Source organism: Triturus cristatus, chromosome 3_2 (assembly GCF_964204655.1).
Source record: "Triturus cristatus chromosome 3_2, aTriCri1.1, whole genome shotgun sequence".
NCBI lineage: Eukaryota > Metazoa > Chordata > Amphibia > Caudata > Salamandridae > Triturus > Triturus cristatus.
The window spans coordinates 346,158,067-346,172,283 of NC_140584.1; the positions used below are offsets into that span (position 1 = coordinate 346,158,067).

At 40.7% G+C, this 14,217-nt stretch overlaps 1 protein-coding gene across 5 annotated transcripts in view; it reads left to right on the forward strand.

Moving 5' to 3' along the window:
• STPG1 (sperm tail PG-rich repeat containing 1) overlaps positions 1-14,217 on the forward strand; it is a 264,699-nt gene that overhangs the window by 102,280 nt on the left and 148,202 nt on the right. For all 5 annotated transcript variants that reach the window (XM_085647846.1, XM_085647848.1, XM_085647849.1 and 2 more), the window contains one exon: positions 1,887-2,060. In XM_085647846.1, the coding sequence (XP_085503972.1) occupies positions 1,887-2,060 (174 nt within the window). The remainder of the gene's footprint in view (positions 1-1,886; positions 2,061-14,217) is intronic.

The following is a 14,217-nucleotide window of genomic DNA, read 5'->3' on the forward strand; positions in this document are numbered from 1 at the left end:
ATTAGGATAACCACTGATGATGCAAATGAGGTCCATTTAGGGTCACTGTATTTAAATTTGTTAACATCAATAAGATCCAGCACTTCTAGACCTGTGTGCATGTAAGATGCATTTTCCTTCATAGTTAGCTCTTGATTTGGCAGTTTACCTCATCACCTAGATCACTTTTGATCCCCGGATTTTTAAATATAGTTGGAAAACCCTTGTAAAATGTCATCTTTTATTACAGCCAGAGAAGCCGGACTTGGGTGGTAATTAATCCCAAACACACTTGTGGTGGACTCACTTGCTGTGCTTGTTCAGATTTCAAAAGTTCGTTGTTTTATTGAGCTGATATTAAAAATAGCTGCACTTATTGTCTGTGATAAAATGGGACATTTATTTTGCTTTCGCAGCCATGAAAGGGAACATAATGAGTTTGCGTTACTTTAAAAAAGTGTAGATGGTCTGTCAGGGAAGATTAGGAGGCAACATTACATTTACAGGAAATAAATTGAAATTATGTTACAATGCAGGGATTTCCACATAAGTAGTTATGCCCTTATCTATAGTTTTGGAACGAAACCTTATTATGACAGAATGTTTGATCCCTTTTACACCAAAAAAGCAGTAATTTAGACCTCTGGTTATGAAATCGAAATGATGTGGGTGTCAGTTGTAAAGCTAGATTAACAGGTTTAATGTCAATAACAATTTTGGAGTAAAGAAATATGTTATTGATCTGAAGTACATGCCCATTTAAGGGATAAATAGGGCAGCACAGGTTTGTTAAGTTTTCATTGTGTTGTCTTTGTTTTCACTTGATCAGTCTCTTTCACTTTTTTTGGTAATGTAGAACTTGTGTGTTATTCCATTGTTCTACACCTTTAAATGTAAAATAGTTTGGACTTTTGGTATAATTAGAACACTTTGAGTTGTATTCCTTGTTTGTGTTGGACTTCACACAACCCAAATAAGTGACTACATTGTTTCCAGAACCTTCTAGGGAGGATCATCTACTTTTCTCTACAACACCTCTAGGGCGATATGTATGATCATTTCATTTTGTGACTTGCAAATTGCGATTTTTAGCACCTCACAATTTGTCTCAGACATATTTAGCAATTCCCAATGTGGTCGCAAATGACCTACCTCATTATTATTCATGAGGTAGGTTGCAATTTGCAACCTATTGGGAACGGCCTGTAATCACAGGGATTGTGGCCTGCTGGGGTCAGCAGACCACCATGTCTGTGATTACTTTTTAAGCAAAGCATTTTTTTAACAAATGCTGCCCGTTTTCCTTACAGGATAATTGGATGCATTTGAAAAAACAAAAAAGAAAAGTTTCCTTTTCATTTTTTTAGAGTAGGCAGTGGTCTCTGGGACCACTGTCTGCTCTTAAAAAACGTTTTCACAACCATTACAAAGGGGAAGGGGTCTCCTGGGGATCCCTTCCCATTTGCAACTGGCTTACCACCTACTTGAAGTAGGTGGTAAACAGCGATTGCTGTGCGACCGCATTCCACCCACAAAACCATCGTACACCCCTCTGCGACTCCCTATTAGGAAGGGACTCCCTTGGCACGCTCCTTCCCAATAGCGACTTGGAAAACCTATTTTGCAAGTCGGTAATATGTAAAATAGGGTTTGTACATGGCAAAAGCTGTTTTAGAGGTCGCAAACGGGCCGAATCTCTGTTTACAATAGCTAAAAATTGTCGTAAATGTACCCCAAAGTAAAGGTAATGGTATTGTACATTGTCAGTCATTCAAATAGTATATTTTACAATAAATTCTGTAAAATGTTAATTAGAGATGTGGTCATATTTATATATTTTTTTCACCAAAGCCACTATGACTGGATTTTTCCCATTGGAGTTTACATTTTGTTCATAATTTCCACAGGTGTCTCGTGTTTCCAGAAGCAGAATAGCAAGTACCCCTGCAGCAAATGCATACTGTATTACACAAAGACTTATGACCCGAAATGACTTCAGTAAAGGATATTCAAGCATGTTTCGTCGACCTCTTGCTCTGAAGGTAGAACAAAAGCCAACGCCTGCACCAAATCAGTATGATGTAAGAGCAAATTAATTTTCTATAAAACAATTTTGATCTGTTTTTCAGATAATCTTCATCAAACTATTAATTGTGTATTTTTTCATAATCATTTGGTTCTTTCATTGGGCTTTATATGCAGACAGTTGTCTGAAGGCCGATCTATTGTTTCCAGTCCATAACATATATTTAAATGTTTGCTCATGATTAGATAGCTTTCTTGTCTGCACTAGCTGTCCCCTCTTAATTCAATGACATTCCTCTTTATTTTTTCATTTGTCTCACAAGGGGCACTTTGATATCATAGTGTTTTGACTAGGTGAATTGTGTTCTTCCAGTACATACTTTTGAGGACTCTTTTTAGGTCTTGCCTTTCGACATTGCATGCACTGTTGCTGTGAGAAATATTGTTTACTATAAGTGGCATGGAGCCTGCCCATTGCTTACCAATTTGTTGCCTTCTTTGCCACTCTTATTTGCTGCCTCCTCATTGGCAAGCACTTGTCAATGTCACTTCCTGTTCTTTTGTTTAGAGCATGGACCATGTGCTGGTTGATTTAGTTTGATTAGTGTCCTTTCACAATCCATCCACTGTTCTCTGTGATTCAGGTACTATTTTCTATATTCTTGTCGTCCTTGTTGATTATTCCCCTCCCACCCTGTCGCTTCTTCCTCTACCAACCTCACACGTTGTTCATGTTATTTCTTCCCTTCTCACCCCCACCTTGTGTTGCTTCTTAGTCTTCCACCCCCACCCCCACCTCCACCCATGTCCATGTTTCTTCTTACTCTCCACCCTTGTCCATTTAGCTTCTTTCCATGTATACCCCACCCTCCCATTGTCCATGTTACTTCTTCCCTTCAACCTCCCACCCTCCTGTTGTCTATGTTGCCCTTTTACTACCAACAAGAAAAAAAAGTGCTATGACATTGCCATTGCTGGCCGGGTCAAAGGGCTTTATTTCTAACTTTACATTTAGCCATGCTGCAGAGCCAAGCTGCTGTACAATATGGTTAAAAGGCATTGGCAAAGCCAATAGCTTTTGCATGGGTGGCTTTGCCAATTTTTTTTTATTTTCTATTGTGCGCTCCATGGGAGTGCATGTGTTTCCTTATTCTCCCTCTCCTTGTTTTCTTCCTGGCTCTCAGATGCTTGCAGTTGAGCTCTGTGTTTTATTTTTTTAAATATTATTTTCTTTTATTATGCAGGTCCAGCAACTACACAGTGCTGCTGGACCACTCACAGGCTTTTGTTGTACTTCATGTCTACTTTCAATTAACTTTTTATACTTTTTATTTTACCATTCTATTGTTAGAGTGGTAAACTAAAAATGGCTACAATGTATCATGACGCATGCACACAGACGCAATCATGATGCATGGCAGCTATCTTTAAAAAACCCATTACAAGATTGCCAGCCGTGCTTGTAACTTGATTTATGCGTTCTAGGTGCTAGGCAATAACACATTGGCAAAGCCAATAGTTTGGCCTCTGAGCTGTAAATCTCAACACTTAACATACAACACTAATCGATGGTTGGCGGTGCGGCGGCCGTGGTGTCACAGCGGCTGGAATGTTTGATTTATAGGCGAGCCTAAAAAGCATACTGTCATCGTGACTGTCCCTTCAGAATATCCGTGCATGCTGTGGCATGCACCATGTTATGCATGCCACACAGTGCATGCACAACCGTAAACGTTTGGGGGAGCACATCATGTGCCCCCCGCACACACCCCCATATGCAGATTTGCTCTGAGGCCCTGTCGGGGGGCCCTTTACGTGTCTTTTGACCATGCATTTCATGGCGGGGTCGCGGTGGTGACATTTTTGGTGGAAAAGCATGTCGTAATCTTCCTGGCGATACCAGCATTGGCACTGTTGCGATTCCAGCCTGCTTTTCCCACTGCGGTGGAATCTTATATCCTGGTGGTGGTGGCGGTCTTGTGGCGTCCCACTGCCACCATCATAATTGGGTGGGAGGTCCGACACGATGGCGGAGGTCAGACCACCATCCACTTGTACGGCAGTCCCAGGACCGTTGTAGTTGTAATTAGGCCATTAATCTAAAAAAACACAAATACTTCAAAAATACTTTGGATCAACCAAAAGTCAATATACATTAGAGGTTAATAGCTATAATGGATTTTTCTTTACATTTTTTTATTTTTTATTATATATTTTTTTATTAGTCCTCATACCTTCTCCAATCTCAAAATAAGCGCCTTGCACGTTGTGATGACCCTGGTGCCTAGTGGATTGGATTAACCTCTTCAAGCAACAAAAACAAGCGTTGTTTATTGGGTCCCCTCTTGTGCAGCTTGCTTCCTAAGCCCGATGCTATGAGAAGATGTAATCATCGGACCAGTGATTTTACCCAGTGCTAAATATGTTCCATACCATGCCCCCAGCAGTTCTTGTAGATTCTCTCCTCTCCACCTTCTCAAAGAAGGTCACTGAGCTCCTCCACTCCTGCCACGAGGGGTCGGAGCTTTCAGTCCAGAATTTACAAATTTCCCTTCTTACTATGAGGATTAGGTAGAACATCAAATGCCTTTGTTTTACATTAAGACATGAGCCCTTTAGATCTTGCGGCCTCATCCCAAACATAATTAAATCCATGCTTACCTCCACTTTGGTACTAATCACGTCAGAAATGGTCTTACCAACAGCAAGCCAAAACACTTCAAGCTCTGGACAGGTGGCAAACATATGCATGTCGTCTGCATCAGCTCTTCCACAACACTTGCATTTGGAGTCGCCATTTCTTTTAAATTTATCCAATTGTTTGGGAGTCCAATTTATTCTGATGAGAGTACAAAAGTGGTTCTTCCTTAATGCAGAAGATTTAACTGTCATATAAAGCGTAGATAAAGATACTTGCCATAATTCTTCCAGCTCGACATCCAGCAAGTATCCTTCCCATGGCGAAAAGGGAGCTCTCAGCCTTTCGTTGGCCGCCATAAGTAGATGTGAGTACCATAATGCCACTTCCTTCTTCCGAGCCTGTAGGTTTTGAAGGTCCGTTTCCATTTGATTGGGGCTTTTCCTTATCCAGTCTTGATTTTTCATCCATGATTTTATTTGGAATATTTTAAATCTAGAGATTCTCCCTTCGGTCCTGTGATTCTAGTACTCCCAAGTCAAGTTATGATCTGCGTCTAACAGGTGCCCCCATCTACTTATATCACTCCGTCTCAAGGGGTCTGCGAGAGAATCTAGCATAAATTCTGGAGCGCCAGGGGAGTCCCGTATATATGACCACATGCTGTAATATGGGATACCCACAACAGATCTAACTTCGAACCAGATCTTAGCCACCGCTGTAAGGCATTTTAGTCTGACCTTCTTGAAATACTTTGTGGCCCCAAATTTGTACAGGAAGCCTTTTGCAGACAGTTCGTAAAGAATTGCTCTATACATTCCACCAACTAAAGTCTCATCTGGGCAGGATAAACTATAATGGATTATGCTGCCCATTGATGCGTGATGTGAAAGTCAGCCATTACTGATTTTCTCATAAACACTACTACAGTTATATTCTGCAAATTTGCCATAAGAACATCTATGCATGTTCTCATAAGGCACTAATAGGTGGAAATTGATGACGGAATTAATGCTGTTTGGTAGAACAGCTGTTCTTTGCCCCAGGATCTCTGCTGCTGCTCATTTTCCTGTTTTGATTTTGCTAAGAAAGTAAGATAGAAAAGCTTGGACCTCCATACGCTGTATTTGAAGGAAACTGATACAGTATTGAATTCTAATTCCCTACCTATTGTGAAGTTTGCAGACTAACAGTTTGTCCAATTAACTTCCTCTGGGTGCTTTAACATACTTTGTCATATATATTTTGTGCTCTTCAAAAGCAGCAAAGGGATTTTAAACCTTGCAAGCCAAGCAATAGCACAGAAGGGAGCTGGCAGTGTAATGGCAGGAATAATAGGAAATACTGTGTATGCACCTTTTATATCAGTGATACAGTCAAATCTTGGCAAAAAGGTTATCCTCAAATAATGCTAACTGGCATATGTCACAATACTTTGGGATCCGTAGTAAAAGGTAAGTCATTTGCACCAAGTATTAGTACTTCCTGATTTTTACAATGAGTATCAATACATCTTAGCATATATACAATACTCTAGTAATGAGGTAATACAAGCACTTCTGCTCACAGAATTGTTATTGAGGGACGAGAGACCCCAGAATTTACTTAACCAAATTTTGAGGGACAGGTAATGACCTATGTTTTTTTTTTTTCTCAATAACTAAAGTTCCCTAGTTGAACAAGTCCTACACACTACTAATCGTAAATATGTGTCTCCCTCTGAGAAAACATCTATGCTGACCATTAGACACCTCCCACAGCCTAACGTTGCTCACTAACAATGAGTGAATTAGAGAAACCTCATGCACATTCAATATCTAGCTTGCTCTCCTTCATCCAAAACACCTTGCATGTTCCACAACCTCTGATCAGCAAAGGCCGATCACGCTGATATTGCTGAGCCCATTGCTTTTAACAAACAGGACCTTTTTTGCTCCATGAAATCCTGGTTAACTGACTACACCCAGTATCCACAGATTCCTTATTTCCACAAAATTATATTATAAGCAGGAAAGACAGACAAACCAAGCTAGGTGGTGCAATCATGAGAGAGTCTATTAAATGCTCTCAGGATACAACTCCATCCAACATCTCTTTGGAATACCTCACAATTGCAATCTCTGTCTCCACTACTTGCATATCATATATCAGCCAGGAAACGTAAGGCATGCTTTGTGCTGCAAATAACAAATTACAACTCAACTAGTCAATGTTTACTTCAAACAACATCTTTCTAGATGACTTCAGCATTCACTGGGGAAATGAGAAATGCAAATTGTTCAAATATCTCAACTCCCTCTTACAACTCCATGACCTACATCACCACTCTCCCCTACCAATGCACATCAAAGGTCATAGTCTAGACCTCACCATCGTCAAGCCTTGATCTAATTCAGCCATGATCCATGTTTAATGATCTAACTTCTACCCTGTTTCATTTCTGCTACCACTTCTGCATAACCCTACTGCAGATAAATAGCAAACTCAAAAGGTATGGGAACTCTCCTTCAAAAACCTTAATTGAATGCCATAGAGGTACATATCACACAAACGTTACACTTAAACTTATATAAAACAACTATGTATTCAATACTAGAGACTAATGACAATATCATTTATTTAGCTAAATACACTATAGCCCCCTAAAAATTGAAACAGCATCAGAAAGGTTCACAACCGGGTTTTTGAGTGAGCTAAACACCACCCAAAGAAATATACAATGGTGAAAATGCCTGGATATTGTCTAAATCACCAATTCTCCTCACAAAACTCAAATCCCTAAGGAAAAGGTCCAGTCAATCACCATGCCCGAAGCCAATTTTCTTCAGATTGAAATGGATCAGTCCACAAACCCAGCGAGAGCACAATTCATATTTGTTCTTTCTAGCATCAGCTCCCCATCCAATCTATCGCTAATAGATCAACGAACGAATGTAGAGTTTTCTCAGAATGCCTCCATAACAAGGTCCTTACAATCAGAAACAAGTTTGCCTCCACAAATCCCAACATCAAACTGATAACATCAAAAATACTGAACAATTGGGACATTTTCAATCCTGTCAGCTTCGAGAAGCTCGACGTGATCATCAAAACCCCCAGGACATACCATAGAGGACCCATCTCACATCAACAAAACCTATTTCTAGGTATATGATACTGCATGATGTAGAATTGTCAATGCTTCCCTTGAATAAGGGAGTTTACCAAGACACTATGAAATGTGTTTAAATCACCTCACTATTAAAGAAACCTGTTCTCAATTCTAAGGATTTGTCTAACCACCATCCAATTTCCACCCTTGCATGGTTGAGTAAGACAATGAAAAAATGTGTCTCTATTTGATTAACTGAATATAGCAATTCAGGAAACCTCCTCACCTTTCACCAACTTGGTGTCTGAATATGATATAGAATAGAAACATCCTTTCTAAAAAGTACTAGATTCTGTTCTTTGGACACTGAATGAGGTCAACTCCTGCCTCCGTACACATACAGATCTCATTGCAGCATTTGACAAATTCAGTCATACTTTTCACTATGCGAGGTGTGTGACCATATGGCGGTCTCAATACACTACTATGCCGACACCCAGGTTTACCTAAAAACCTTCTCACTCCTTTACTTCTTCACCCTCTTGTCTGCTCTAGTAGGTACAATCCTGGATGGCTGTAAATGTCCTTAAACTAAACCCTAACACGTTTTTCTCCAATAGTAAAAAAATAGCTTAAAAACTGAATCTTGCCGAATTCTTACCACCACTCCTAACTGTGGTAACCTTGCTTGGAATCATTCATGGTCCCTCATTATCCATAATCCTTCACATTAAACGAAGTAATAAAAGCAGCAAACATTCATCCAAAGGATTTGAAAAAAGGAGATATTTTTCCTCCATATATCCTGAAATGTGAAGCTCATGCTTCATGACTGTCTTTGGCAATGCTGTTCTAGCAAGTCTACTACAATCCACCCTCTCAAATTGGTTCTCCATTCCACAGCTAGAATTCTTTCTTCCTTGAAGAAATGTGACCATATCACCCCAATTTTCACCGATCTACACAGTCTATCTATTGAGTTAAGAATCACACTAAATTGGGTGCCTAACTTACAAACCAGTTCTTTGCCACTAACCACTCTACTTCTCCAAACTCCTAAAATTATCAGGTGGCATGAGATACTTCAGGAGTAAAGACTGCTTTCTGCACAACACACAGCCAACATCAGTCTATCACAGTAGCTGCAACACTGTTATTGAAATCTCTTCAATGGGCCTCAGAATCAAATCTACCTTACTGTTTCAGAAAGCACCTGAACCCTCACGTCTTCAGACACCATCTAACTCTACCTGAATATTCTCTGTCCTCATATTCTTACACTCCTGTTACTCCAAATGCACTTGATCCTGCTTCCTCTCTCCACTTTTTTTCTTGAGGCTTTGCTCGAATGGGCAATTTTGTACTGCCTCCCTGCTATCCTACTGTCTCTATTTTATTGGTCTCCCTTTACTGCTGGTGTTCTATCTTACTATTTGACAATCTCAATTGGCTGTCAGGCAGCAATCGTATTCAACTTGGTCCTCCTTCCTTTTTCCAGCCTTACCCATCCCTTCCTGCAAGGCCTCCTAATTTGGTCCTCTCTCCTCTGTAATGTCTCTCTATTCATCTCTCTCTACTATTAATTGGACTGTTACACCTTAATTGGCCTTTTGGTTATTGTATCATACCTAATCACTACAGACTAAATGGTTGACCTCATTTCTATAGTCTATTTGCTTTTTGATGTAAGATTCAGGGCCTTATTACAACTACAAGTGTCGAAAGGGCAGCTGTAGTCGCAGTGGCGGTCCATGGACCACCAGACTGGCGGTCCATTCGCCCTATTATGACTTGGGCCGTTGGACCGCTGCAACTACAGGGCATCTGTGATCGTGCGGCGGTTGCTTAGCGGTCAGAGGCAGCAAAATGCTGGAGGTGCCTCTGCGGCACCGACAAGCATATTACAAATTACCCCACTGCCAGCATTTTCATGGCAGTGAGCCTGCCATGGAATGGATGGCTGTGAGGCCACTCAGGGGGCCCCTAGAGGGCCCCCTGTTTCTTCTGGGCCTGGAAATACATGGAGGGGAGCGCATGATGTGCCCCCCTGTATTTTGTGCATTCACTGTTCCTGCACTGAAAACATGCAAGAATGGGCTGTGGTGGTCTCATGGTGGTGCATGTCTAAGGTACACCTATGTGCCTTAAATACACACCACAATGGTCCCGCTGCGGCAGATCCTCCCCCACAGGATTGACTCGTATTCCGGTGGGCGGTCTGACTACGGGTTTGGCAGTCTTACTGCAGGGCGCTGGTGTGGCAGCCCCTGCAAGACTGCCAAACTTGAAATAAGGCTCCTAGTGTTTTTTTTTTTACATGGCTTTTTATTTCAGTCCATAACATAAATAAATACATCATAAATTCATTACAGATATCAAAGCACATAAATATAGGGCTAATAAAAAGAGCAGTTCATCCTTGAGATAAAAGCAGAAAAAATACATAAAATGATATACATGCCTGGACATTGCAAACATTATACCTGAAGATAAAAATTCAATCTTTCATGTGATCAATCATTGGGTCCCAAATCTGTGTGCCCAACTTCTAACTGCGTGGACCTTTAAAAGAATAGAGGCTATACTTAAGATTAATTATACCGTAAAATCTGGCCCTCCAAACCGCAAAAGTGGAAACTTCCTTCTGTAACCACATGGAAGACATACAGAGCCAAGCCACTGCAGTGGCTAAAAAGATCAGATAACGGAACTCATGGGCCGGAAGCCCCTGGATCAGGTCTTCCTCAGTTCCTAGCAACATTATAGATGCTGTGATCTTTATCCCGGCCCCAGTTATCTCCGAGAGGACTCTCTTAATATGTCCAACAAATTGAGTCAAATACCCACATGTATAAAAATATGTCCAATATCTGCCAGATCTGCTGCACAAAGGAAACACTTCCCATCATTTACTCCGCCCCACTTGAGCATCTTTGCAGGGGTGCGATAAAGATTGAATAGGGTCTTAAAATGTTGTGCCTTTAATTTAGCAGAGATCAAAATCTTCCCGGCTATATCAATCGATTGTTCCATGGAGAGACCTTGACCCCCCAAACGATTATCCCACTTGAGGTTTTGAGTATTAAGATCGTCCCTCCCTGTATCCAACAGACAATTATATAATACCCCAATCTTAGCCCTGCGTCTGATAGCCTCAACAAGTGGGTTCGGTTCTATCACCCTCTGCCTTTTACATAAGAAATCTTGGATTTGTAAAAACTTTAAAAAATGTGTTTTAGGTAAATGGTATTTATTGGCCAATATTGCAAAGGAAGAACAAAGACAACCCTCATAATAGAAATCACCTATTTGTGCGATCCCCTTACATCTCCATCTATTTACTGTCCAATCCTAAAAAACGGCAGGCAATAAAGTTGATGCAAATGTGTGTAGTCCGAGACCCCTTCAATCTGGAAACCTTTTCGCACCACCTTCCAGACCTTAAAAGCTGCAACTAAAACCTTAAGACGGGTCTTTTTATAATAACTAAATTCCAACATTTTAAATAAACAGTTCTTAACTTCAGCACCCAACAACATCTGATATATGGACAGGGTCTCAGCAATATTACCAGCCTCCTCTCCTGTTAGCAATATTTTGCAGTATACAGGCATAATAGTATAATGTAAAATCGGGAACTGCCCATCCACTTTTCTCCCGTGGAAGAGTCATGAAGCGCATTGCTCTGCGCAGCTTCCCCGGGGCCCATAGAAATTGGGCACAAATTGATTGCAACTGTTGTAGCTGGCCCCGGGAAGTTCTAATGGAACTAATCTAAAGAAATATAGAACTTTAGGCAAGATGTTCATTTTAAGAATGTTACGCCTTCCCACCAGCGACAGATGTAAACATTCCCATCTCTCTAAGTGTTGTTTGACATTGATGAGGATGGAGCCCCAGTTAACTTTAACCAACTCCCTTAAACAAGTCCTGATCCTAATACCCAAATATGTCGCCTCCTCGGTCACTCTAGGATCATCATTGCCGATTTGATTCATACCAATAATCTGAGTTTTAGAGACATTGAGTTTATAGCCTGATACGGAACCAAACCTGTACGCAAGTTGCTCAATCTCCGGAAAAGCTATAGCGGGATCAGGTGTTACAACTGCTATGTCGTCAGCATAAGCCAAGACTCGAAACTGCTCCTGTCTAGAAATGACAGGTTTAATCTCAGGGCTCCTCTCCAACATGTTTAAGAAAGGATTAATATATAGTGCAAACTACAGTGGTGAGCGGGAACATCCCTGTCTCGTGACTCTAAAGATGCTTACCGGTTCAGACTCTAAGCCCATTATACAAATTCTAGGAGTGGGGGACTGATACCGAACCTTAATGGCCTTGATAAAACCGGGGCCAAACCCCAGCCATTTCAAAACCGTCCACAGAAAATTCCAGGCAACCCGGTCAAATGCCTTTTCGGCATCTAATAAAAACATCCCAAACATATTACCTTGAACATTTGCAGCATTTAGCAGGGTCACAACCCTAATAATGTGGTTAACTGTGCCCCTAGTAGGTATAAACCAGTGTTGTTGTATTGTCACTATTGGTTAAATGACTTTGACCAACCGGGACCCCAAAATATTTGCATATATTTTCCCGTCACAGATCAACAGGGATATAGGTCAATAGGATCCCGGGAGATTTGATGGTTTATCCTTTTTTCTAAAGACGATGATATTTGCCTCATCCCAAGATGCCAGTGCAGCACCAAATTGTGGCTCTGAAAGACCGCCAAGATATCTTCCTTTATTTCCTGAAAAAAGGTCTCATAAACCTCCAGTGGTACTTTATCGGGCCCGGCCACCTTACCACTGGCTAACATATTTATGGCCTTGCTGAGTTCCTCCATAGCGATAGGCATGTCCAGGATAGCTATTCAAACAAAGGGGGGGTCCCTAATGCTTGGATGGGTAGACAGGGGGGATAGGGAACAAGGAAATCTTCGAAGAAAGAACAGAACCCACTGTCTACACTAAGTCTGATGTCGTTGGGTCCAAGATTGGGTCACATTAATAAAAGAAAAAGACCAAGGGCAGAAATTGACTCAGAATAATGAGGAAATCAGAAGAATAAAAATAGAACAATTTTATTTTAATAACGATATTCACAAATGATAATTTTTTTGTAAGGGTTAAGCCGTATGGCATACACAATGTTTTGTCTGTACATAAAGGTCCCACACGTAAAGACAAACAGACATACACTCATTCAAACGACATATTCATATACAGATCAAATGCAATACAATACAAGTGCACACAATATACATTTAAATTTGCCAATAGAGTTTAAAAATCGCCTCAGCGATACAGGACTTGTACAAAAACAGGGGGTTATACTTCAGGTAGGCTCGTGCATTACCAATTGGTGGGGATAAATGAATTGCTCAAAGGGCATGAGGGAGCAAGGGCCAACGCACGTTTCGGTGTGAACTACACCTTCATCAGGGCAACGAAGATGTAAGGCGTGTGGGACAACACAGAAGGAGCCTATTGCAAGATCATAGGAAAAACAAAAGACAACAAATCAACAAATAAGTATTAATGCCGTTTAGACAAAAACATTTGGGCAATATACAGTTACATGAAGGTATCTACTTCATAGTTTGCTGAACAGTATTAGGATATTGGGGGGATAAACAAAGAGGTAAAGGGGTAATTATTTCAATGAAGAGTCAAAAAACATTCCCAAGGTCACAACGATATATAAGAGGATAACATATCAGGCCAGGACTGGTGGAGAGCTTGGAGATAGATGAAGTCGAAGTGCACCCAAGAGAATGAAATCAAGACTTAGATAATCAGGATTTAAGTGAAAAGGTAAATACACACCCGTGAAATAGAGGATATAAAGTCCAAAGAAGTACAGCTGTGGTTCGCCAATCACCAACAAATAAATTAGAAGTAGATAATAAAAATAGGAAAGATGAATATGAAGAAAGACTAGGATAAAGAGTAGAGGCGATGGAGGAAGCATCGTACCTTTATATCAAGGATGCCATTAACATCTGGGGTCTTCTATGGGATATACAGGAGTGGAAGGATGTAAATCAGAGTACAGATCAGATCTATGGATGAAGAAACAAAGGGAATACCCAAGAATGAGCTAATCTTAAAATCCATAAGAACTAATAAATAGCCTAGGTATAGAGAGGGAATAAAGGTATGCGTAGTGGGCGTAGCTTACCCGGAATAGAGTCCAATCAAAAGAGGTTTGGAGTACATAAACAGGTACTGGACAGAGCTTAGGGGGGTCGTCACGAGTGAAAACCACCAAGGTATTACAGATAAGGATATCCCAAGCTATCAAAAAAAGAGACACAAAAGATTTTACAGTGAAAAGATAGTCAAGGGTACACGGACGTGTACACTAGGATATGTATCAAGTAATGTAAAGCTTAGAACACTAACTAGATAACAGCGAACTTACCCAGCTGATGGCAGACCTTCAGACGAGGCCGGAAGTAGAGAGAAAAACT